The 27,646-nt window shown below is 42.3% G+C and overlaps 1 protein-coding gene across 1 annotated transcript in view; it reads right to left on the reverse strand.

Annotated features, from left to right (window-relative positions):
• The window catches only part of SHROOM2 (shroom family member 2), a 137,661-nt gene that overhangs the window by 37,466 nt on the left and 72,549 nt on the right, over positions 1–27,646 (reverse strand). The window contains exons 3-4 of the mRNA XM_010581599.1: positions 9,093–9,224; positions 1,167–3,816 (exon numbers count right to left, since the gene is read on the reverse strand). Coding sequence (XP_010579901.1) covers positions 1,167–3,816; positions 9,093–9,224 — 2,782 coding nt within the window. The remainder of the gene's footprint in view (positions 1–1,166; positions 3,817–9,092; positions 9,225–27,646) is intronic.

Genomic DNA, 27,646 nt, shown 5'->3' on the forward strand with positions numbered 1-27,646 from the left:
ACCCTAGTAAATTATCCACATAGTTAAGTCTGCACATAGCATTCAAAAATAACTTTTCCAAAACTTAAAGCCACAAAAAGCTTAAAGAAAAAGAGTCCACAACTTTTAGAGAGCAACATACTTTGTTTCTTTTTGAGCTATTCTCATTCTACTCCCTGTATATACACACACACAGTGGTGCCGTGTGGATGTGTATGTATGTATGTATGCAATGTTTTTACCAAGAGGGGAGGAAAAAAAAAGGAAAAAATAAGATACAACTGCATTGCCTCAATTCTTTTCTTGCGTAAGGTGAAGTTCAACACAAGTTGAATACACTACAACTCCATATACATATCAAGCAATCTTGTAGCAGCTTGAACAACATCTTTTAAACAGAGAACTTAAGAGACTTTGTTTCTCTGTTTACTTCTCCTGACACCTGCCAAACATTCCCTGGCCCCACTCAGTTAACAATTAACTTAGTATTTGCTTGAAAGTTGAACAGACATTTGGCATCTCTCTAAGGAATGAATTTATGCATCTTAAATCAAGCAAACTGACATAAAATGAAACACTAAGCAGTTTCACTTGTTGCTGTAGTGTAGCTTTAATATTAACAGGCATATTTTTAATCTCTAAACTGTATTAGGCAGAAGTTTTTTCCTATGTAGCTTTTGCATCAAGCAAGTTTAGAAGAAAAGAGGACGTCTATGGAAAATGATTAGACCATTAACAAAATTGCACAAAAGTAGATATTATTTCCCCTTGGAACATTTTTCTTCATAGTTTCAGAGAACTGAAAGCCTTAAAATGGGTAAGGCGGCCACACCAATGAAGAAATAACTCTGGGTGAGGATTGCTTTGATCCTGCTACACCTCTACTGTAAAAAAGAGGATATCATCAAATCAAGTTTTCTTCCATCTGGCTACAACACACAAGAAATTACTTGATCCAGTTGCTCTTTGCTACATTCAATTCTTGTGCAATACAAATTTTGATCTTCTTAATTTTACTTATGAGAGCTACCTGTAACGATTATTCCTTTACTGACAAAAGGCAAACACAATGCTACATTGTGCTTCTAAACTGGAAATGTTCACAAAAATGCTCTCTTTCCCCTTCCACTGCTCTCCTGCCCCCCCACCTCAGGCAATTTAAAGGATAATGCGAAAGACACTTGTACCTGTTTGTAGAAATCAGTAGAAGGGGATGATCTAGACCTCTCATGGGTGTACTGGGGTTTCTCATGTTGTTCGTGGCCTGCATCAAGAATATTATCGGCTGAATGGTACCTTCCTGAGCTCCTTGGCTCTATCGGCTTCCGCTGCTCCTTCCATGATGCCTGATACTCTGCAAAGGTTCCCAGGCGCTGCGGCTGTTCAGATTTCACAATCATATCAGCAGCCTTATTGCTGCTACGATGGTGGACATTATCTTTCGAAGCATGTGCAGTTTCAAGTCCAACAGAGGCTGCCCGACCTCTTCTCTCATACCATGACTCCTCTCCTTCTTGTCCACCGTGAGCTTTCCTATCTGGCCTTTCAGGCTGCCCCTCAGCTAGACTGTGGGGAGCTGGTTTCTGTGCTGATTTCCTATATGCAGGCTTACTTGTTTCTTCAAAAAATTTCCACCTGTCTGCAAACGAGCCCAGGGCTTCTTCAGATGTATTTGGACGGCAATGAGCACGGCACTCATCCTCTGACATCCCCACCTCATTCATCTTCTCTGGTTCAGAGTAAGACTTCAGTTTTTGCTCTGTTGTGAACCTCTTCCTGGCTCCAATCCGAGAAACGTGATGAGTGCCACTCCCTGGAGGGTTCGGTTTAGCTTGTGTAGCCTCGAGGAATCCAGACACATCTTCAGAAACCAAAGCCAATAATGAAGAGTTGTAACTACCAGTTTTCCGCTCAGGTGACCTGGGGAGATATTCAGCGGGACTGGGCTCCAAGTCCCGCCGTTTGAAGGACGTCGCCCTCAGAACCCTGGCCTGTGCTTCCTTGAGGTGATCTTTGTAGGTGCTGGTAAAGTTAGCATCTGGGGAGGCAGTGACATTTTCTGCTGAATCTGGCTTCCAGGTCTCATTGCAATCCTCTGTTTCAGATGACCCTACTAACGTAGCAGTGCTTCTACTTTTCTGCAGATTCGCTCTTCTCATTTGGATCTCATTTCTCAGGGTTGTTGCAAAACGATCGCTCCTTCGTGCCTGTTTAGACAAATGAGTGTCAAATGGGGCCTGTTGCTCTGTTACTGCTTCTGGGCTGTTGTCAGACTGTTTTTTCCCTTCCTGAGCTAAAGAGTGCAACATTGGAGTCTTCTGAGGAGAAATCTTGCTACTCTCATCTTTCCCCCACTTAAAATCTTTCTGAGCAGATCTGTTTTCAGTGGTAAGGACACAGCCCTTTACATACTCCTGTTGACCGTACCTAGTTTCACTTTCCTCAGAGCTGCTCTCAAAGTTTTTCTTTTGTCCAGACTTTTCAGTACGATTGGGTTTTTTAGCTTCTTCTACTACAGCACACCTAGCATCCCCCTCTCTGTCCACTGGGTAATGACTACTGTTCTCACACCCTTTCAGTGAGGATTCAACAGGTTGTTGAGGTAGATAGTATTTTGTTTTTTGGACCATTGTGACAACTGCAGGATTTTCATGAGGTCCAAGCAATGCATCAGTCCCCACTGCCGATTTCCAGCTGTCATCCTTGAGTTGTAGTGGCTTTGAGCTTCCCTGAGAAGGCTGTTTTGCTGTCACGCAATAATAGCGACTCTGTCCAGTGTTGTCCAGCTTCTGTTCAGCAGCACTGTTTGAAGCAGAGGAAGTGTTGAGCAGACTGGCTTGGTTTGGACTGTAGCCATGAAAATGATCCGTAGGTAACTCCTGAATGCCACTATAGGCCAGGTAATGTTGCTGATCTTTAGGTGCAGCTAAGATTCTTGCATTGTGAAAAAAAGTGCTTTCATCACTGTACTGGTGCTGGTGGTGGTAACTGTAAGTAGGCTGTGCAAACCGAACATCCGTGCTGGACAAGGATGACTGCAGTTTGTTCACAGTTCCTGCATTACTATTGTACCTTTCACCAGTTGAAGAAAAAGTGTGTTCTGAACTGAGATCAGATTTATAATTTGAGCTGCTGACCCTCCTGTCACATGCTCTGGAGGGCCGTCGCTGCTGCTCCACAGTTTCCAAGTTCCAGTCACTCCTGGGCTGAGACCGGTTCAGGGCTGTAAAGTGCTGCGTGCTGGCACCCTCTGAGTACACAGGGCCATGGGCTTTCTCATGGCCTTTGGTAGCAGCAAAGCTGTCACTACGAAGAGGTGGAGGTGGGGGGGGAGGAGATGAAGACTTCTTCTTATCAGGAACATACCAGACAGGTCCAAAACTGGATCTTCCAGAGCTAGTGAGCTTGCCATCGGGGTGTTCCTCTATTCTAGGACTTCTGTTGTTCTCATATTGGATGGGAGCTGGCAAATACCCAGGTTTGTCCTCTATTCCACTGCTGTCATTCAAGAACTGGCCAGACTTATTTCCGTGCTTAGCAGTCTCCCAGTGGCCTACTTTGTATAGCATGTTCTCTGTTGAAGAAGTGTCTGCATTGGATAGAGTGTGGTCAGGGGTGCTAGAACTCGTGGAGAAAGACCCGTAGGCTGAATCCCGCTTACATTGGCTCCCTAGATGATCAATGCTACTATTAGATCTTGCAGAAGAAAGCCTTCCGTACTGGGCTACTTGTGGAGTGTGGTCCCAGCTGTCCATACTTCCCAAAGAGCTGAATTGGTCAGAAGTGCGATGTAGACTTGACTGATCCCACGAGTTTGACAGGTCATGAGAAGAACAACTATGGTAGGAAATAAACAAAAAGCCTCAGCGTAAATATACCAGTCATATAGCCACCAATTTTACTAACATTGGTTAAGATCCATCTGCATTGCAGTTATGAGACAAACAATCTAATAAAATTGGAAGTTTGAACACAAAGTCAAGGCTTTATCTTTATACTCTGCCACTGATTCAAAGCTTGAAACCTTAATAACTAACTCAATTTCCCTTTCTAAGTTGAGCAATAAGTAATGCACATTTATGTCCTTGAAGGCTCCCCTCTCCCTCTGCAACTTGTTGATTCTGCTGACTTTACTTTTAGCCTAATTTAGTTTGAGCTCCATTAGCTCCCTCCTTCCCAGGACAAACACCAACTTATTTTTCACCTTATTTTCCAGGCACCCCGATTCTTCCAGCTATTTAAGTCATGTACTTCCCTGTTCATCTTTTGTAATCTCACCCTAAACTTCTTCAGCCAATAAAGTTATTCCCTTGTCCTGCTTATCCAAATCTTTCCATCCATTTAATATTTTCATTTCTAAACAGAGATTCACTAAAAACATTTGCCTCAAATGCCACCATTTTAATTCTGAGGCTCCACATGCACCTTATCAGTGTGGTTTCAAACCACTCTCAGGTTGACAACATTACAACGTCATTCAATTCCACCCAGATCCACAACACTGACAGGAAAATGTCAGGAGATGCCCGAGTAACGTACGCTCTGCATGGCCAGAACTAAGCTTCTGACTTTCCTTCAAGAATCCTTACCGCCACCAGTCCTCTCTGCCACTCTTTCCTCTATAGAAATGTCATCTTTGACACTGTACTTTCTCTGGATCATTTGCCTAGAACACTATTTCAAAATCTTGCTGCTTCTGTTGTTTTTCTACCCAATCAGTTTTGTTCTGTTTTCTTTCTTTTCTATCTTTCACAGCACCCAGCCCCTGTCAATCCAACACACTCATGCTGAGAAGATAGTCTTTCCAATTATTCTCATCACATCTCCCTGTTTGAACTTTACTGGCAGCCCCTCCTGCTTTTATATACCAAATTCAAATTCTTGCCCTTGCATGCAAAGCCCCTTGGGTAGAAATCCCAGAATTATTCCACTTCCCTGTAGCTATAATTATATGAAGCATCTATCAAATCTTCTGCAGTAAAGCAACCTGTGAAAGCTAGCAATGAAATTACATTAGTCCACATAAAAAATACAGAGGGCGATACAGGTCTTTTTTTCTGTCAAAAATATTGCAAAGGTCAACAACAGCTCTTTGGAATTCACTATTAACATGAGAATTGCTTTTTTTCCCCTCTATTACTATAGCCTTTGTAACTTTCTATACAACATGGTCAAAAGCACTTTATGTGAAGTAAGAGAAGGTATACTTGGTGCTTATTTTCTAAAAGCATTTTATTAACAAGATACACTGGCATTGCCCTCATCTTGTGGGTTTTTTGTTCTTTCATTCTTTTATTTTCAGCATTTTAAAACATCTTACTGAATACTTAAAAAGGTCTTAATTGTCATCTTAGGCAGATACTCTGGTTCATGTAAAAAATGTCTTGGTCATTATTAGGATCTCCTTTGTTAATGAAGAATGTAAGCCAGATATTGCTATGAATTGCTGATATTTTTCCCCCCTCTTCAGCACTAAGGAGATACTGGGCATCGATTAAAATAAAGATGACACTTGTGCAGGAAACCCTCAATTTACAATTCTCATGTAGATCTGCTGGTATCAAATGCGAAGCAGAGATCATCAGCATGAGAGGTCAAAGGCCTGCCAGAAAACGCCTACGGGAAACTCGGCAGATGCAGCAAAAGCTTCAAAGAAAGGATAGGAAAGTTTCTGGTGGTGTGTTACTGCAAAGCATGGCCTCCTGTGGTTCTTAACTGCAGGGCAATTCTCCCATGAACCCTGACATGGAAGAGAGTTCAAGAGCCATTTCTCTCCCCGAGCCTGGCATCCCAGGATATCCTTCTCTCAATGGCTTTTTTTAGAGTGGATTCATAAAAACACCTACACTGCTGGTTGAAGTCTGGCAGGTGAAGTCCAGGAATAATCTACAAACACCATCCTTGGCCACTTTGGCCAAGAAGCATCCCACCAACCCTGGGGCATGAGTTTCTGCTTCTGGGCCCTCCCAGAAATGACATCATCTCAGCAAATCAGACCACATTCAGACCGCATGGGATTACAGACCAGATGTACCTGACCCTAACTGCCCCAAAAACTCAGTTTAAGCAGCCTTCTCAAAGCATACTTGCCTCACACCCACACCTGTAAGGCTAGAACAAAGTAGAAGAGGTTGTTGGTTTCAACTGCACACCCAGGGGCTCAAAAAACAAAACAAACAAAAATTATAAGATCCTCTATTATAGTATATCCTACTGGAAGAAAATGCAGGGTCTAAACTTTCAGCAACTTAAGATAGTTCATATCCACCCCTCCCAGAAAAGTGCACTCAGCCTTAGTCTAGGGTGGGCTAGGAAAAAAGTCTGCATCCATGTTGTTACGGTATGAATTCTGTGAAAAGGACAGCAGAAGACTCACAGAGGGAAATGAAAGCACCAAAAGCTTACAAGGTCTAACCCTCTAGCCTTGTGTGAGAGGCACCTAGACCTGGCCCAGTGCTCCCAAGATAGCTTACAGTTTTTGAATGAAAGTCGCATGATAAAAAATACACGAATAGTGGTGGATGTGGAGACCTGGGCTCCAGAACTACCCTCTCTCCCATCTACACTGGTACAGTCCCTTCTGGTCTGTCTGTCTTCCTCTAGCTTCATGCACCTTCTCAAAGGTCCAAATCCAGTAGGCTGGCAAAAAACCTCCACCAAAACAAGTCAACACCCTCCCCCCCAACCAAACCAAATCAAATTACCCATAGCTTAATCTAGCATCTACCTAGGTAGTAAGGACAATTTTCAGAAGGTTGTTTTGTCCAGCTGCGCCCCAGCGCCCCCCCCCCCCCCCACCCGGGGATATCCTACTTGGAAGAGAGCAAAAGCATCTCTCCCCCTGATAGAATTCTCCACGTTTTACAAGTGGTTTAGTTTTCACACTCACAGAGGGAATGCAGGCAGGCACATTCAGAAGAGATTTTAGGCTGTCAGTACCAAATCTCAAATGCTTATCTCAGGAAAGGACAAGAAATTCCAGAAATAGCTCAAGGATGGGATCCTTGGGCTAGGAACATCCCTTCCTCAGGCTATTTGTATTATCTCCTCGCATACTGCTGCTTTCAGGTACTGATTACTGTGTCTCTTGTTCAGTTTGGTGCTTGACTTAGAGTGCAGGGTGCTTCTTGATTTTGTGGATTGTACTTTGAAAGCGGGGAACCTCTGAAGCTGCTCACCTTCTCTTTCTGCAGATGAGCAAGCCCAAAGAACCCCCCTCTGCAACTAGGATCCTCAAAATACCCAAATCCCTGGGCTGGCACTCTAGGAATGCCGGGCCTCCAGCCGCCACAGTCTGAAGTCAGCTCTGCCACTGAAACTGTCTTGGGCAACAGACACCAGGACCGACAAATCTCCCAAGCACATCACTTTTCAAGTGGGCAGCACAGGCAGCCAAGGGGTTCAGGATGGCAGTGCCCTGGGAAACCTGGTATTAGACTGTGCTAAAGCCACTAACTCTTTCGGCAGCATCTAAGAAAGCAGAATTTGCCCTTTTTACTAATACTGATGTCTACCAGCAGTTGCTGCTATTTCTGATATATGGGGGGGAGAGGACTGCTCTATTCCCCTCCCCTTTTTCCTTTACACGCACAATTTCCTGCCCAAAGCTCATTCCAAACTGGCCTTGAACCAAATTAGTATTTTTTTTCTTTTTTAAATATTGTGATTCGCCCAGCTCCTATCAAATCACACTTTGAGACATGTGTCTTGCAGTATTTTACTTTCACAAGGTACAAGGACAACCATCAGGAAGCATATATTGATTTACAGCTCAGTCAGAAGACTCAGCAGACCAAAAGCAGAAATACTCTTGAGTTAGCATTGCAACCAGGACGCTATAAAGTTTTCAGAAATTTCTGAATTTTGCTTCTATATACAAGGACTTTTACTGTCTTCAAATCTATAAATCTAATTCAGCCCATCTACATGAAATTTAAATACAAACTCTCTAAATCAGTGTAAAACAGCAGCAATTATAATTGAGGATTTGAGAAATATAATGTGCTAAAACTTCTGTTAATGCAGTATTACAAAATGCATTTAAAAAACCTTTCTGTCTAAATGTTAACATTCATACTTTATTCAAGGGCATATAGCAAGTTATTTCAAAAACAGTAGAGGGCTTCCAAAGAAAACAAATGATGTAAAAATGATTGTAAAAAATACATGAAAAATAAAATAAAATCTTAAAGTATGAATGTTCTTCTGTTTAAACTACCATGATAAATTAACAACAAGAAATAATGAGAGAGAATGTACAGCAGCAAATATAGAAAACACAAGCCTATTTTCCAAACTGGGATTGCGTACCAGACTCATTTTCTTTAATGCTCAGTGTAACTAAGGCCCAATGGGAACTAAGAAAAAAGCAACAAAAGAAAAACAAAAGAAAACCAAACCTCGTGAAAATGTCACCCATGAGCAAGAAACAAACAAGAACCTGTAACCAGACACAAACAGGTGTTACCTAAAAGTTTAAAGTTTCACAAGGGTGCCAGCCTTTCTTCCCCAGTGCTGGATGAGACCTAACAAATATTAAGGTGCTTTAAGTAGGACTGAAAATCATTGGTCTTACTACCTCTCTACACAAGCAAGAGCACAGTTGTAGGGAAGATCAGATTACGGAAAGACAGTTTAACTAATAAAACCAGTAATACCTTAAAGTCCAACATTAAAACATTCTGCACCCCACATTTAGGAAAAGGCTTTTTAATAGCCTGAAACAGTATTTTTCAATTTCTTCTCCCTTTACTATTTCACTTTAAGTATGTTAATTTTGATGGTTTCTTTTAGCTTATAAAGGTTTCGGATTTTACCAGTGGACACTGAAAGGAAATGCAGAACAAGAAACATAACCTTTTGACTGCCTTTAAAGCTAGTTTCTTACCTTTCAATCACACGCACATATCACATACTGTTTCTGAAATCCATTCATCCATACGTCAAACTTCCCACGCTCCCCCTTCAAGCATTGAAAGGACAGTCAATACTAAAGATGTATAACACAAAAATTCTGTATTTGTATTTGCTTTAAAAAACACTCAACGACATGACCTACATTATTATTGTCTCGCTGTTGGAGCTTAATGCGTGTAACTTAAGCAGAGACTCACCTTGCATGATAGCGCGAATGCCAGGAAGTGCAGGCATTGGACGAGGAAACATGGGACGTGGCTGTCTCAGGTTGACTTTCTGTAAATTTGGTTGCGTGCCAGGAGTGAGGCCTGCAGGCTAGGTCATTTCTTCTGAAAACGAGAGAGGTAGAGTGTACTAGTTTAATGCAAACAGTTCAGTAAGGTGACAAGCCGCAAAAAAATCTACCAGGGCAGTAGTCAAACACTATACAGATAAGACAGAGGCATAATGACTTTAAATGACAGCAAATGAGACAACTTTCTACATGCATGGCAGTTTTGAAAAGACACCAGCATTCCTTTAAAATGCTCAAGATGCAGGGAAACATCAATACTCTCCAAGGTCTGTGCTCGGGTGTTGTTTTTGGTTTGGTGGTTTTTTTGGTTGTTGGTGGGGTTTTTTTCTTTGTTTGTTTTTTGGTTGTTTGGGGTTTTTTTGTTTGTTTGTTTTTTGGTTTTTTTAAATTTTATGTATTTTGGGGGTGGAGTGGTTTTAATGAGGGGTGGAGACAGACAAATGAATTTTAAAGTACTGGACATGTATCCAGAGCTTTAACAGTTAAAGCTAATACTGGGACTTATGAGACATTTACAACATGACAACAGTACGGTAGGGCTTTGCAAGGTTGTACTGTAGGTATGTGCTTATGGGAGGAGGTGGGAAGAAAACACTTAATGACAGGAAGGAATAAAGCCATGTACATTGTTTCACACAAGTTAGAGTGATGTAACTAATAATTTTAACTTCAGCCAAGTTCTGCTTCAGGTCTTGAAATGTTTGGCACCCCAGGTATGCAGGGTTTTTTTTTTGTCTTGGGTTCTTTTGTTGTTTGTTTTTTAAAGAAATAAAAACCAAACTTTTTTTTCCAAAAATGGTTCATCAATTCATCTAAGTCCCCAAATACCTACTTGGATATCACCTCCAAATGTACATGCTCATGTAACTGAAGAGATCCTGTCTAAGAAGTACAACAGCAAGTTGTTAGAGCTTTGTACCTTGCAAAACTTTCTGCAAAACTGCTCTACCATCCTCTGCCCCTTCCTTCTGTTCAGGAATTAGTAACAACAGCTTGCACTTCCTTCCAAGAGCTTGCTGTTTGTAACACCTCTTGGCACTCATGAAATAAGTGCATTCTTTTTCCCACAATGTTAAAGAAGCCTTTTGGGTGGAATTCAGCTACTTCTGTTTCAGTGAGCAGATGCCGAGCACAGGCCATTTGTCTAGACCTTCTTAGTCGCCCCGGAACGAAGCAGAAACTTCCTGAAAGTAATTCATCCTGCCCTTCTCTTTGGCTTGTCCTGGGGGAAGTGTAATTTAAAATTTAGACAAGGTATAAGGTGAGACAAATCCCATCCTTCCAAGTCACAGTCTGAAACAAAGGCTTATAGGACCTTAGCTCTTGAGGGTTTTTTAATGCACTTATGTATTTATGAAGTTTATTACTGCAATGTTAAGTAATCTGTCTGAGTTAGGAAAGTCATTTGCTAAGCTGAGATACTGTTCCCTGTTTTCAGCTTGAACTCTAAAGGCAGTTCTACATTTTTTACTCATTCCCCCTTTTTATAAATTTGGATTATCAGACAGCCACTGGATTTAGAGAACAAAACTAAAGCTCATTATAAACCCCCTATCTCCAAAACAGGTCAAATTTGAGTACATGGCTTTTTGCAGCACATTCAGGAAGATCTTATGAATTCAATGATGAATTGCCTTTCCAAACTCTGCATGCGGGATTACAAAAAGAGAATAATAATTCTACAGGGAAGCTGTAATTTCACTAAGAAGTGTAGCATCATTACTGTCACTAAAAAAAAGAAGTAATTGTTTCCATAAACAAAAGCCTACTCTTCCCAGCATGATGGAAGAGAAAACAGTTAAGCAGAGCATCACTATGTTCTTCTTGGTAGGATATGAAATTCAGAGAGTGAGTGGAAGAGCCCCAATACTCTCAGAGCAAACAAGTGCAAAAGATTCTGCTCAGCCATGCGATGATGGGCTCCAGACAGTCCTTCCATGCCCCAAGCCTGTGTTCAGGTATAGAAAAAAAAAACCCATTCCACTGTTCAGCTGCACAGAACATCGAAGGGCTTTTCTTCCCCACAGCTCACCTCTAAAAGGTACTGATACCAGCTCACAAACCACAAATACCCATTTAGGCAAATGCAATAGACCTCTTAGGCATCAATTCAGCAAAAAGGTTTATCTGCTATGAGACAATTACTTTTCTATGATGCACCACTAAGGAAACACAAGACTAGAAAACTAGCACTATACAAGGCAATGTTTGGAGCGTAAGGAAATTAAGGTTGGGAAGAGGGCTTCTGCAAGTTTGCTATGGCCTTGGCAAATGGTAGGAGGAATCCAATCAGAGGGAAGGAACAGAAGGAATGCACTTGTAAAGTCAGTACTGTACCTCATGGAACTTCTCAAGATCTTCATAAGATAGGTTCTTGCTACATGAACATCATTTTCAGATGGCATTTTCTGTGCTACAATATCCACCACCACTTTCATCTTCCTTAGCAGCCAAGCAAGGGGAGGAACATACTAGACTGAGTTGTGACATGAAGCAAGTCAAGTGGAAAAGAACTTACATGTTCTGTTTCATTTTTTTTATTTGGGGACACATATATTTTTCAGAGTTCTTTTTTTTAGACGTAATAGTCTGAACAGCCTAAAAATGCTGGTGGGATACCTAGAAGGTGGAATCATGTAGACACCTGCTTTCGTTGAAGTCCGCAACATGACTAAAAATTAATTTACTGTGCATAGTCAACAATGCTTTCTGCTGGACTCTCATAATTTAGTTACATTTACTATGCCCTGCATGTCAAGAAACGATTTTTCCTAGTAAGTGGAGCACAGCATGAATATTGATTCCAAAACTCAGCACAAATGGGTAGGAGGACTGGAAAGAAAAGATTAAAAGACTCAAAACATGAATATTTTGCAGGCAACTAAAGATGCGGGAAGCTGAGCATTTATATTCTAATGTAATACCCCTGTATTAATTCTGAGTGACAGAATGAGATCATCTGAACCTACAACCCAGAAAACCTCTAGCATTAATGGAAGCATTAATAAAAGCATTTCACTGAGACTGTCTTTCTACCAGTGCTTTTACAAAAGCTGCTGGAAGGAAAATGCTGATAAGTTCTGAAGATATGATACAAAGGTAAAAAAACAGTTTCTATTGACTATAAGCAATCTGTTAAGACAGTGGTCTCAATTACATGTGTATGCAAATACTCTAGCAATAAAACAACCTTTTCAATGCAGTTTTTCAGAATAAATCTGTCCTTTTATAGTTACTGCTTGGAAGTCATTAAGAAAGACACTGAATTTCACAGGCTGTAGAGTTGAAAGATACTGGTTTAGACTGCTGCAGCAATACTGAGGGAGTTGACTGGATGGGGGGGCAGAAAAGATGTACTTCGAAGAAAAACAATTAAACTGGACAAGCAGACTTACCTGTAAACAACAACAAAAGCCAGAAAATATCTTAACAGTGAAAAGTAGACAGGAAATCGAATAAAGTAACTGAACTACCACAGCATACAACAGTATCAATGAATATGAGCCATCTCCTCTGTTTTCAAGCCCATTCTGAACTCCTGTAGGTACCGTTCAGATAAAAGGCTGGCAGATACGCCAACAGAGGCATGTATTCCCCCCACCGCCCAGTAGAATTCATTTTATTCTCATCTACCAAAGAGCACCCTTACTGTAACCCTATCATACAGGCTTTTTTGCATTTGGAGTCCCAAGGCAGGAGGAGGACAGGCGGTTCCAGGGGCCTGCGTCCAGGCGGAAAGCAACTGCTGGGATTTATTTGTCTGTTAATGTTTCATTCCAGCCCTCTGCTGAGTCAACAAAGGCAGAAGGCCTGGCTGCAGCAAGGCTGCAAATCTGTCACTGCAACTAGTGGCAGCTACACACGACAGAGGCTGTACTGTATTTCTGAAACAGAAAACCGGCTTTTCATCCCTCATTACTGGCCCCTTCTCTTTAGCTCAAAGGAGTGTTTTTAATACCAGCAGCGGCGACATACCCACATGGAGCCGCTCCGGCCCATCTCACGAACAAGGGAATGCACAGCTCCTAAGGGGATTTTTCAGGTAAAACTTTGGAACCCCGAAAATGAACAGTCATACTAATGGGGCATTTTAACCAGGACTGCTCAGTCACTGCCCTTTTTAAAGGCTATCTTCCGTTATTTCACGTCCTTGCGTCGCCCCAAATTTACCGATCCGTACCATTACTTTCCACGTTAAATCTAAGCAATTCTTCAAAATGGCTGAGCTCATCCGTCCCACGGACGGTTTCAATCTCCACACACACACACACACACCCCCCCCGCAGTACTATCGCGCGGCCCGACACCCCCGCGAAGGAGATGGGCACGGCCAGGCCCCGCCCCCGCCCCGCCCGGCGGGAACCCCGCTCCTGACAGGGAAGGCCCCTCCTGTGGAGACCCACTCACTCAACTGCAGCTCCCCTCTGCGCTCGCTCCCTCTTACTGTTATTATTTCTCATGCTAATTAATCCCTCCCCGGGACATTAAAGCGGCACGCCGTTCTGTGGCCCTGAAACATCGCATGGTGATCTTTTTTTCTTTTTTTTTTTTCTGTCGGCTGCAGGATTGGCGGCACCGCTTCAAATCAGTGGTCATCTTTTCTAGTCAGGGCTCCCTCTGGCACATCCAGCCGCAAGCGGGCAGCTGATGGCAGCCCTTGCACAGGCAATGCTTCCTTCCTACTGTTCAGCTGCACCAGGAAACAAACCCCACGTTTAGACAAGAGTTCCCAATTTTTCCTAACTTAAGGATGAGTCAGTGGCCTCAGTCAAAACCGATCCGCATCTACAAAGAACAGTTTCGCAGCATCAGCACTAATTCTCCAAGTTAAAACTGTTGTAGTGATTATTTAAAGATTCTTTAAAATAACATATTCGGCTGTCAGACACTTTATTTTCTACAGAACATTTTTGTTTGCAAAGCTGCAGACCACTGTTTCACAGAATAGTCCATACAACTTCCCTGCAAGCCCCAGAATTTGGGAACCAGTAAATATACTTAAACTGAACAGCAGCTATCAGAATAAAGTTGTTCTCCCTCCATTCACCAAGATGCAACTCAAGACTTTCCAGCAGTAAAGCAAAGCCTCTCTCCAGCACTTTGTTTTTAAAATAGCCCAAGTTCACATTTTCACAGTTGCAGCAGGAGGTCCCAACTACTTGCAGTTATTTTAAACCTTGCCTACAACCAGGAATTTGTCCTAATTCCAGTGTAAGGTAAATGGCTACAAGACTGCCCTGCCTGCCCGCCAAGGATGCAACGCTAAGGAAACGCAGAAAGGCTGCAGTGCTGAGATAAAATGGAAACCTACACGTGCTTAAAGGTCACACACACAATTCATCGGCATTCTCAAACAAGAAGCACAGCTCGGACACTGCACGTACTCTCACAAGGTGCCCTCGGACTCTGTCAAAGCCAAATAAACCAAATCATGCGTTGTTTGTCCTACGGAAAAAAAATCCTCGCAGTGTTGCCCTATGCCAGCCATGCAAGTTAACTACGAGGAGTTCAGTCTTTGGGATCTCCTCAGAAAGCCACTCGTCCATTGTTTTTTAGTCCACATAGAGAAAAATCTCAAGAATTTGTAGTGACAGCACAGGTGCCCTTGCTTGTCCCCTTATAAATCCCAAACGGCTTCACAGTTCCCAGCTTTCTCACCTCACCTCCTTTAAAATAACACTAGGCCAGACATACCAACACTTCATTAATGAATTTTTTATAAATCTGCATGTGCCGGGGGAAAAGTCCTTCCAAGCCATGTCCTTTTTTTTTTTTTTTTGGGAGGGGGGGGGTGTTTACCAATTTGGTGCTCAATGGATTAAAATACACTAGAAGACCAACATATAATGCAATTAATTGGGTGTGCAAAAAGCCACTGTAAATAAAATACTAAATCACTTAATTTATGAAAAACATTATTTGGATTTTTTTTTAGTCCTCTGAATCCTTGGCAGAAAAAAAGGAGGCTGAAAACCATCATGAAGCTGCAGTTACCCACAGGGGCCTCAAATAATAATAAGAAATTAACAATGTCACTGTTTTTCATTCCAAAATTAGTTTGGTGTATTTTTCCCTGCAGATTGTTAAGACCTCACCCAATTGCCTAACCTGGGAGCTCATGATTAGAATAGGATGATTTTTTTTCTAAAACAAACAAACAAACAGATAAAATTGCTACCTGAACAAATCACATATTTTCTAGAATGAGCACACACTTGGTCAAAAAGTCTTCTTTATTTCTTCTTACCCTCCCTTCAAACAGACAAACAACATTCCTTTCTATAGAGTATTGAAGGAGTCATCGCCCTCCACAGACAAAGACATGAGGTGTTTTCTCTCTCAGGCAACTATATTCACAGAATTCCAATTACTTCATGTTATGTTAGTCACCACAGGCAGATCTATCTGCCAATGTAATACAGGAATGAAGTATCTAAAATTTGGCAAAAGACCAAGGTCCAGCAGCAAAACTATATAAGGAATGTGAACAGCTTCGTGTCATTCTCAATAATGCAATACATCCATGAGTTACCCTAATATAGGCTCAATCGGTTGTTATCAATTCCATAAAGAAGCTTTATGTTAAGTGCAATACAACAATACAACGCCCTTCTCCTTTCCCCTTGTCATTTTCAGTGCTGTCCCGCCTCCCGACATACCTGTCTGTATCTTTGGATGTAACAGAGAAACAAACAATGGGTAAAAATGATATTAAAAAGAGGACAAAGCATCCAAAACGTGAGGTTGAACACTTTTCCTGAACACGGTTACTCTCCCACTTTATTTCTTCCTCATTTCTTTGAAAACGGAGAAAGGAAGGGGTGTGGTATGTATGTGTGAAAGAATACAAGGAAAAAAACCCCACAGAAAGCCCCCTGAAAATCTTCATGCAACAACTCTGTATTGAATGATACCCCCAAATTAAAAAAACTCTCACAATAGATTTTGATGTCAACCTTCACGGTCTATCATTCTTAACCAATACGGATGATTCAAAAAAGTTACATATATATACACACATACATTTATCTCTATACATATATGTATAGATATATACATACGATATATACATATATATCCATACACATATGCAAAGCCACTTTTTAGGCTTTTCAGAATTCAAAATATGCCCACAAATTCTCTGTCCAGGTGGATGGTTTTGCACTTCAACCACCAGTTTTTGGTCTTCCCAATATACCAAAACCTTTCTAAATCTTGACCCACAGTCCACTTCTGAATTCATCTCCCTGTTTCTTTCTAGAGCATCACGGCCTGAACAGCTTTGTTCCCTTTTTGTAAGGTTGTCCTACTGCCTTTCACTCAGATTCAGCCTTGGATGCCCCAACTTCCTGCTGTCCTGAGCCTACACAGCAGCAATTTAAACACTTTTTCTAAAGTACACTCTATGCCAGCATTCACGCTGTCTATCCAGGACAGCCTTAAATGTCCTTTCAAAGAGGGACAGTAAATTTAGGCTTTGTTTGGCTGAGGCACAGAGTTGACTGCATAAAACCCTCTCAAAAGCCAACAAACGGGGCATTCCTAGCTGAGGCAGAAACATCAGGACTTGAAATTTTAAGTTAACTGTGTGGAGACTTCACACCCTCACTTTTATAGAGATTAAACTTAAAATGTGTAAAATGCCTGTTCATGGTGAGCAATAAACCTGAAAAACTACTGGTAAATATCATCACGGTAAGTATTTTAAGGCAATGCCTTTTACCTCTGCAGATCTATAGTGAGCTTTATAAAAACAACACACATCATCTCCTCTCTTTCACACTTACTCCCTGAATACAAAAAAATGCCTGAATGGAACTTTTGGGGGGATGAAAATTTGTTGAAGGTTGTTATATTAGGTATCTGCTGAAGATTAAAAAGAAATGCTTTCACATCATAATTGATCAAATGCTGCTTACATGAGATTTAAAAAACTAGTATGCCAGCTCGGTAGCCTGGGAAAGTTAATTTAAAGGTGAAGCTCTTAGTATCAGAAATCATCAACAGCAACATTGCTGTTAGTTTGCCAGCTGTACACTGTTTTCCAAAATAAACACAGGAGGGCTGATATACACCAATTCAAATTACTACTGGCAACACTAGAGCCACACCAGGGCTTTTGTTTCAAGACTCTGCTTCTCTTCATTAACAGCAGCACGCACCCCATCTGTTTGTCAGAACCACCTCTCCTTATTAGCATCTATTCTTTTGGGAAAATCCCCTGTGACATGCTTCACTGGAATGGGATGAACCAATGATGAAAACTAATCGGCTCGGTATATGAAAAAACTCTTCTCTGACCTCAGACAGCTGAGCCCTGCTGCCTACATCCCCTTGTCTGGTGACGGCTGGATCAGCCACAGGCGAAAAAACCCAGACGTCCAAGACTCTGCACGTAACATGCACAGACACACAAACTGCAGAAGATGAACAGTTGAGAGAGAACAGTTGGTAGTCTCAAGCAACACCAAAACCCATGTATAGAAATTAAATAATAAAATTTTCAAGCAAAGAGAAAAGTCATTAGCAGTCTTGTCATCCTAATACAAATCTATGACTGCCCTAGGGTACTCAACCCTTTTCAAAGTTTAAATTATTTTGATAAGCAGAAAAAACTAAATGAAAATTGGGCTCCAATCAACTTTGTGAATCCCTCTAACTTACCAAATAGTAAATTATTATTCTTTCTGGTTAAAGTGTATTGAAAACACATTATAGGTGAAGAAAATTGTGTCTTGATTAAGGAAAGCTGTTAACACTGAATAACCATGAAGCAATGAACAAGCCTGGTCTAACAGCAGTCCACCCAATTCCTAATCCCTAGCAATTACAGAAGCTCCTTGCCAAGAAGTTTTCATAACCTCACCTTCTGCAGCGGGAGCTCTTTGCTCAGCTCAACCATCTCCCTGGCTGGAGTCACCAGCGCAAGTCCCCTTGGAGTGCCATCACCGCCTCCGTCTTTGCATCCTTTCCTCTCTCCAGCCCCTGTCCCACACTAGTTTGGGGTTGGCTATTCCTACCTTCCCCTCTCCAAGAACATGCAAGCTTGCACTCCCCTTGCGGGCCGGTTCCTACACAGCCTTTTCCCACCTGTGTCTTTATGTTGGCAGCCAGGCAGGCTTCTTTGTGGATCTACTGCAGTGTCAGAAGGAAAGTTGCAGTGATGGAAGATGGCGCTGTAGTCACTTAAAATCAAGTTAAAACATGTACGAAAACAATGAATATGTATTAAATTCAGTGTATCAGGTTAGTTAATTATACTAGATTTAAGAGCTCTGTCAATGGCTGATAAGAATTATTTAATGTTTTAGATAAACTGCCTTCAAAATCTATTTAGTCTAGGGATAATCTGCAGGCCTGAATTCAAATTAGGCTTCAGAGCGGAACCTTCCAAAACCTACAAAATTTCAACATATCTACATACAAAACCCCCACATTATCTACAAGCTAAGAATAATGAACATAGTATGCCTAAAGAAATATAACCCCACACCGTGTGTGGATGTGTATATTGACTGACCTTCAACATGAATAAAGAAAACACAGGAAGAGGAGGATCTGCCTTTTGTTCCATCAGAATCCACAGGACATTTCAGAAGTACAGAAAACAAGATCACCAAACAAGATACTCTTCTCAAAAAGAAATCTCTGATTCTCTCAGCTCCTTCTGTTCCAGTCTACCCAACCCCAATTTACTCCTGACATACCCTACACTGGCAATTGAGCTTTCTCCAGCCTGTAGACCTTAAAAACAGTATCTTGAGCTCTGTAAAAATCTTGCTCTCAACACCTCTGGATTTGCAATACCATAACTATAAACTTCCATGCATAAAAATTAAACACAGTACCTGTCCTTCCTTAAGGTGGGAATTATCTATCCAACTTCTGAAACACAGAAGCATCTTATTCCCAGTCTAAAACTGGTGCAAACTGCCCACAAACAGCTTCCGTTTTCTTCAGGGAATGATTACTATCCCCTCTTGTCCAGTCTGAAGCTGTAATATCGAGATCACCACTACGCTAAAAAGGAGTTATGGACATCTTGATGTTACAAGACCAACAGTGCCGTACCAGCAATAACTCAGTTTCCTGTTTCTTGAATTTCTGCATCAGTATTCTAACTCAACCCTCCAACTATTTCTACATCAGAGCAACAGTCAGATTCTGGCTTTCCCATTTTCTGAAACCTTTTCAAGTGCCATACCACATTTTTTTCCCCAAATACAGCAGCAGAAATTACTCAGCTTCAGCGAGACCTAAGAGAAGGAATACTGAAAATACCACCAGCTAACAGGACCAGTAAGGGAATTCATACAGAATGACAAAACTTGTGGCCCAGTTTAGACTTCCCTACCCAAAAGTCTTTTCTAAACCTCTGTTGAAACTGTGCTGGTAGTGGTGGCATAGAAACGCAGAGGATAATGCAACCTTGACAATACATTATGTGGTAAAATTGTTCACAAAGAGGAATGGCAAAAGCAGATGCGCTGCAGGAACGATATTTAATGAAATACATATTTAGAACAATACCACAGGTCTCTATTACCAATGATATAGTCCTTTTTAGCCAGAAAAAACATTAGAATAAGAAGTAGAACCAACAGGCCCACATGAAGTCTTTTTGCTCATCTATTTAAGAGTATGCACTTGTTAAGTATTCAGATATTGCTTCCCAGCCTATTCTCACAACACTTGGCATTCTCAAGTAATCCTCCAAATAAATACTGGCCATGTCACACAGCATCCAGGACCCGTTTATTCCAGCTTAGCCATAACTAAGACAAAAGATGAGTGCAACACTGTAGAAAAAATTACAGTATTTTCCACATTAATAAAGAACTGAATAAGCTTTTTATGCAGAAACTTTCCCTCGAGGCATCTTGGTCTCCAAAGGACAACAGAGATTTGAAAGAAAAACCTGCTCCATAAAAAAAAATAATTAAAGGGGGAAGGGGAAGAAAACCTCCCCTTCCAGAGGAGCCACTTATGGGCTAAACATGCAAGTGTATGTAAAAAATTTATAGTGCTTCTACTGAATGTGACATTTGGAGATAGCTATGCAACTGTGAATCACTCTGTGATATATGGCACTGTTTTTAAAAAGCATTTTTATTGTCATAATAACTATTTTCCGATTAAAACAGACATTAGAGCTTTGGCACATGACAGATCTCATAACTTGGGCATGAAATCTCAGCTGCCTTAACGTGTTGGAAGCCCAAGGCGTAAGGTGATTACAGTTGCACAATCATCTTCTGAGGTTACCTCTCCCTCCTCACCTCCCAGGGGCAGCTCAAGTTTCAGGTGGAGAAGCTAATTGTTCAGTTCCAAGTTATATCCCCTCCTTAATCTCCAACTGATGACTGCAGCTCTAACAGCATTATAACAAGAAGCAGTACAATTTGAAACACTTATGCACCCATCTACAATTTCTCCATTGGCTAAGGGCAGATATTTTCCTGCAACTTCTTGGAGCACGAGCTCCTTTCCTCCTATGCCTGTACTAATTCAGACCCAATCTCTCCAACGTTTTGTGTAGAGACTCTTCACTGAAATAGAGGAGATCTGCATGGGCAGGTATAACATTGTCGTTGCTGTCAACAAGAGCTCCTACCAGCCTGTGGGGCTGCAGATTTGCACCTTACCTGGAGAAAGGCAAGGCCACTGCCCTCCATCCCTAGAGGGTCCGCAATGGGCCAAGTGAAAGAAGCTGGCTCCTCTGCTGAGGTTGGCTCTACGTCCTGCTTCACCTCCTGACATTTTATTCTGTCAGAAACAGAGCTGGACCCCAACTTCAATCCTCCCTGCTACAAGACAGCGCTGATAAGGACACAGTGGTTAAGCAAGACTAAGATCCAGCTGATGGCCACAGGAGCAAAAACGGGTAAGAATGACCTTTCTTCCCCTGCATCGTCTCTCTTACGGGCGAGTATCTGGGTCATCCAGAGACAGTGGCACTCTTCTTACTGCAAAAGGACTAGCAGCTGTGCCTGGAGAAGATGGGCCCCTTTGTTCTCTGCGCACAGTACCGTACCTACAGGATACACAGACTTCTCCCTGTCTCTGCTCCCTGCCCAAACCCTCCTCCCTCCATCACACACACCGAGGGGTACCTCTGAACCTTGAAAATAAAAGCCTTGATTTCTCCACTCCTCTCAGTAACGCGAGACCCTTCCAGAAACGCAGACACGAACTAGGACTGACAGTTCACGAAAAGGAAATGCAGCGAACGCGAGGGTATCAAACCAGCGATACCTCTGCCAAAGATTCACCCACAACAGCCACCTCAGCCCCTGCCCCAGAGAAACAGCGGAGCACACGGATAAGTGGCCGTCCCCTGCGCCCACCCCTGCGGCAGCAGCTCCCACAGCTGCCGGTCCAAGGTGCTGGTCCAGGTGAAGAACCCATGCCAGCCAGTCCAGCCACTGTGTAAACACACTCAAGTCTTCAGTAAATTTATGCTGATCAGAAAAATAAAAACCTACTTAACCCATTAACTGCAACAATGCTGTTCCCCTTGATTTGGATACCCTGGCAACACACAGAGGCCTTACTTTGAACAGACGTATGGCAGCCTTAAAACACTTAAACCCACTTCGAGGTGGAAGTTTGAAAGTGCCCAGACAACTCTGATTTCTGGGATTCCCAGAGTAGAGCTGATTTTGTTTAGTGGATAATGTTCTTGCAGGCTTTTAGGCTTATTTTGCAGAAACTGAACATGCCAAGATACGCACCCAATTTAACATCATTAGACTTGAAAGCTGGGTTCAGTCACTTCCCAGTAAAATAAAAGCTATTTTCCGAGCAAGATTGAAAACAGAAACACTTCACAGCAGTAACAACACAAATCTTCAACAGATTATTCCTCTTCCAGCCCACCTCACACCATCCCTTCAGATCTCAATCTTTAGTCACCCTAATTATCACCAAGAATAAGTTTTACAAGAGAGTCAATCTGGCAAAAATAAAACTAAAAAACCGCAAGTTGAAACATGCGCTTGGATACAAAGAAATCAAATCGGAAACTACCTCAATGATTTTCCAAGGCCACATCAGTTACAATGGATGACAAAACATGGGAAAAAAAGCTCTAGCTAATATTCATAAACAGTTATTCCTGCTGCTAAAGCTTGTGTGTTAAAAAGCTGTAAGGGCCATCAGCATCCCTCTGAAGCAAATGAGTAGTTTAATAACTGCATTCATCCGTCCACTTTTGCCACTAAACCAAGGTATGGATCCTGATACAAGGTATCTACAGACAATCTCACAACTAACAATACTACATTCACATGCAAGTTGTACCTACATCACTATTTTTAAACCTGTAGCAGTGAATATGGCTCTAACAGTGACTACTCAGCTGTTTGCATTGTATGTACTAGATTTAGTCTTCAGCTGGAAAACAAAATTGGGTTGTAACGCTGGCGTTAGGGTGGTATAGGGCTCCCTCAGGGAAGCTTAAACAGCCTCAAAGAATAGAAGTGATGTCTTCCATATATGAAAAAAGATCAGTGAAAGAGACACACTAAATACTACATATGAGCTCCAAGTGATTAATGAAAGTCCAGTATTTTATAGCTTCACTTAAAGTTCAGTAAGGTCAGCAGAAATGTGTGATGTGTTTTATGTGCCAATGCTCTGCTATGTATTATTATGCTTTATTATAAACAAACAGTAACCAACAAAAATTGATCATAACTCTTCTGGTATCCTGCCCCACAAACACAACGGGCAGTTCCCGTCCGAGCAGCTCACACTGGAGGGAATCTCCATTAGTCTCACTAGATTAAGGATTTTTCTAATGGAGCTGGCTGCTCTGTCTGGTCACCACTAAGCAGATAGAGACAGAAACACATCCTGAGCCCACGCTGCTCCGGCACCCCACCTTCACAGCATATGTTCTTAAACAGCAGGAAGCAGCGACTGCCTGGCAATCCCACTCTGCCAAATTTATCATTTAACACCCTCCCTCCCCTTCCCCAAACTGCGTAAGACAAGTGTATTTAAAAGATTGCCCCCCCCAGTTTTGCTCACTACTTCATAATTCTCTCCTTCCCAAGGAGAAATCCCACAATCCCTTCTTTAGATTTACAGGGAGGAACAATTTTGGTCTCACACATTTAGCAGCATACTCATTTCCTCTTGCACTGTTCTGTAACAATCCCCTTGCATCCTTGTGTAACCTCTGCACAAGTTGGCAAACGGCTCACAGCCTGGGAAACTCTTCCCATTGAATTTTGTTTTCACACCAATAAAAGCTCAAGACTGAAAAACTTTCAGGCCTTGACACTTTAAGTTTCACTAACAGACTGACTCTGCTACTCCATTTGTCCTTCTGATACATACTGGGATGAAGAGACCGGCCCGAGAAGACTAGTTGAAGACCTCTTAGGAAGCAGCAACTGCAAACCACCCCAGCGCACGGCCTCGCTGGGAGATGAACTGTTTTGCTCAGCGACACAAAGCACGCCGAAGCCAGGTCCGTGTGAGAAGCGGGAGGCGAACTGGCAAGCAAACCACAAAACGCTCTCCTCAAAGTCACCTCCCCTCTTCCACACCTGCCGACTCCGCTTCAACAATCCTATTACGAAATTTTAATCAGATGCGTTTGAGACCACCCCGCATAGCCCTCTCCCCACCCTCCCGGATAAGTTAATAAGATACAAAAAAGCCCCGAGCGCTTGCTTATCGCAACGATGGGCCGTAGGGGCGAGGAGCTGCCGGTGCCGGCGTCCTGCCTCCTGGCAGCAGGCTCCCCTCTCCGGCGCAGCCCTAGGTACCTACCCAGGCACTGCGCCGGGCAGTGCCTCCTTCCCAGAGCCCTTCCTCAGCGACTGGGCATGGCTCCCGGCTGGCAGGCAAGGCTCCACGTCAGGGAGCGGGACTGGGCCAAGAGAGGAGCGACGGGACCCCGGCCACGGGCCGGGGCGGCACGCTTGGGGCGTGGGTGGCACCCGCCGGGGCTCCGTCCCTGGGAAAAGCGGGGAACGCCGGCAGGGCAGAGCACGGGACCCCACAGCCCTCCGCGACCAACTGTCCTCCTCTTGTACTAATCCGCGCCGCTGTGCCAGCTTAGGGGATATAATTAGACTCACAAAGGAGCCTTGTTACCGCTCCCCGCTAAGAGGCCATAGCAGTTTTGATTAGTCACACCAGCGACTCCGACCGACTCCGGTGAACACCGCCTGCGGAACTCGGCGGGCAAAAGCTGAGCAAAGCCCGAAAAAATGAAACCAGAGGACTGTTCCTGGAGAAGGAGGAGGGAGGGGAGACTTTTATTTTTAATTTGAAGTGGTGTTTGACATGGCACCTGGAAAATACACTGAGATTATGCTGCTGAAACTGTTGTTTTCAGCTGTTCCATCCTTTCCTTTTGCAATCTTCTGAGCAAATATGCGGGTGAATAGACCAGTCTAGGGCGCTGCATTGGAAAGAAGTTAATGTCACCTGTGAGATGACAAATCTGCTCAAGGAGCAAAGCTAAAAGAAAATCTCCAGAACAGCCTGGGCCTCTTAAGATCTGATGGGCTGTCAATAACATTTGAGTTACAGATGTTTTTCCCATACATTAAAACCAACCAGCCAGTCATCTCGGGGAGCAGTACTTCCTCTAGAAGAGAGGCAGCCTGTGATATCCCTGGAAATAATAACCCCAGGACTCAGAAAGGCATTGGAAATCATCGCCTATGGAGAAAAGTGGCAGATACGTCCTTCCATCCCCCAGGGAGACCGATGTTACAAATTCTGGGGAATTCTTTCAAAGGACAATTTATTTTAATAATCTTTTGAAAAAATAAGCTTTATTCCATAGTCACACCATTAATCCCCTGCCGCTGGCCAGATTTGCACATGTAAGCTTTCTACGGTTGCTGACCATCATCATACCTGAGGATGTAAAGGATACAGTAACAGGCTGTACAGAGTTTATTTGGGGGAAAATGAAAAAGATTAGTTCTGCTGTATCCTTAAGGATCAGTCTAGGAGAATGAGAAGGAGAAACTTTCTTCTTACATACTGGCCTATGTGCCGAGATCAGGTTTTCCTTAGGTTTACTGACCCATCACACTAAACACAAAATGACTAAACATTTTTATTTCTTCTGTGCTAAAAACACAGCAGACTGATTGCCATGAGAAGCTGACTGCACTGCAGCATCCTTACCAACTGACCGACCCACATCCTGCATACGAAAAATGAATGGCTTTTCACAGGTCAAAGGAGGATGTGCTTATAGTCGCCAAGGAAATGCTGGAAGTACCGTGGATTTACAGAAATCCTCAAACTTCAGGAGGGAGGAGGAGGTTGGCAAAAGGGCAAGAAGTGGTCTTATTTTATGCAGGCATATTTGGATTTTAATAAGAAGTCTAGTTAAGACAGCATATGGCAGAATTATGCAATAATAAAGAAGTCCAATAGCTCCGCTGTGTGAACTTGCTGGAAGTTAGATGGTATATGGCTAAAACTTTCCCAGCCAGACTGCAACATTCTATCAAAAAATTACTGTACTTCATATAAAGGTGAGAGTAGTGATTTCTCACAGATGTTAAATCTAACATAATGAGGTTTTTTTGGAAGCAGTCTGAATAAAGGTAAGCTAACGTGATCCCTTGCTTATCAACATTAACACCCATGCAGGTGTGTGCACGTGCACACTCAGTCCAGAGAAAGACAGACTTTCGTTTGATGGGTCACTTCTCTGACATTGTTTCTGAAAGAGTCTATAAAACATGGAGTTATTGTGTGAATGAGGATGCAAAGACCAGCTGACAAATACTATTCTATACTTGGTGACTTATTTGCCAAAACAGAGAAGTAAAATCAAGTGGAAAAAAGAACTTTTTTTCCTGAATTTCCAGCACCAAGCCCGTCTTCACTCTGTATAACAGAAGAATAAATTGCATGGAGTGAGTACCATTGAATCCACTGTCTGAAAAAGTATTAGAATTACATTGGTACAGTGGTAAAAAAACAGAAGAGAAACAAGTTAAAAAGCAAGTATCTCCCTAATTTTAAAGAAAAGGAAAACTCGAACCTCAAAATATAGTTTGCTAATAGGATTTTTAATTTGGCTTTAAAAAGCTTTTTTCTAGTCTTAATTTGCTATGACAGACTGAGGAGCTGTCCTGCTAGACTGCAGCCAGAACAGCAAGCAGACAAAGCAAGCTCATGTTACCTTCACGACAAGGACTGTTGGGAATGGCACTACATTTGCTGGAAAACAGCTGTAAATATCCCTGAAAGGACTGGGATTATTACTGTGCTTATTTTACACATAGGATCCAAAGATCAGAGAAGGTGGGCGACCAGACAAATGCCATGCACAAAGATTTCAGCCTATCAAAGAACAGAGACTTTTCAGTTAAGTATTTTGAGCGCGAAGACCCCTCTCACTCAAGGCCTTATCTCAAGTGTAAACCTGCCCGTCTCCAAGAAAGTACAACTAAGCAAATAACCTGGGATCATTACTCTAGTTGCTGTTGGATTACAGTGTAGAAGGAAAAGGAGCCTACAGACAACTTAACACACTTGGTATTAACACAGATGTACTTATAGAGCTAGGACACTGGATTTGTAATCACGATGGTATCAAGTCTAAGTAGTACCAAACAACTTTTCATTAATAACTGCTCTTTTCTTAAGAGAGGAAGCTGTATGTTCCTAGTTCAAAGGAAACGCCTGCATGCCACCATCTAAGCTTCCAGAAGGCTTTACCATCTTACTGAAAAATGAAACACCAGCTAAAAGCTTTGTAATTCAAAAAGAGAACAGTTCAAGAGTTATCCCCCCACACCTTCTCCTCTCCCATCCCTGGAATCAGAAAACAGCAATTCAGGGTGAAGAGCTTTCACCGGGAACACACATATCAGTTTCACTGGGAAAGGTTTCCCAGATCCTTTTTTTGTTCGTTTTAATAACCAAAGTTGTGGGGAGTAACCTGCTCATCACTGAGAGCAGCGCCACAGGAAAATCAGCATCTGCGATCGAGATCTGTTGCCGAAGGTGCCCGTCCCAGTCTCTCCTCCAGCTGACTCTGGCTGCCAACGCGGACTTCACTTTCCTCCGAGCCCCTCACCTGTCCTTCCTCAGGCATATGGCTTTTCGCCAAAAATGCAAAGATGAAAAATGGTTAAAAACCTTAATGCTCAACACGCGTGCCCCCTTTGAGATCTTCTGGCAAGCACATTTGGGATGCTTTTGTCTAGACTGACCTTCCTGCATGATCAAAATATATATTACCACATTTAATTTAGGAATGCTTATCCAAAAGAGACTGTGTCTGTTCTAAGGCAGAAATCTCTAAATTATATATATATTTTTGAAATCCCTTTTAAGTCATTTAATGAAAACACTAGCCACAAGAGAGCGCTACCAGCAAAGGATTCAACCACAGAGAAAACAAGAGACCTGAAACTATTCAGAATTAAAAAAAAAAAAAAAAAAAAAAAAAAAAAAAAA

This window comes from Haliaeetus leucocephalus, unplaced genomic scaffold (assembly GCF_000737465.1).
Source record: "Haliaeetus leucocephalus isolate CR32 unplaced genomic scaffold, Haliaeetus_leucocephalus-4.0 Scaffold795, whole genome shotgun sequence".
NCBI lineage: Eukaryota > Metazoa > Chordata > Aves > Accipitriformes > Accipitridae > Haliaeetus > Haliaeetus leucocephalus.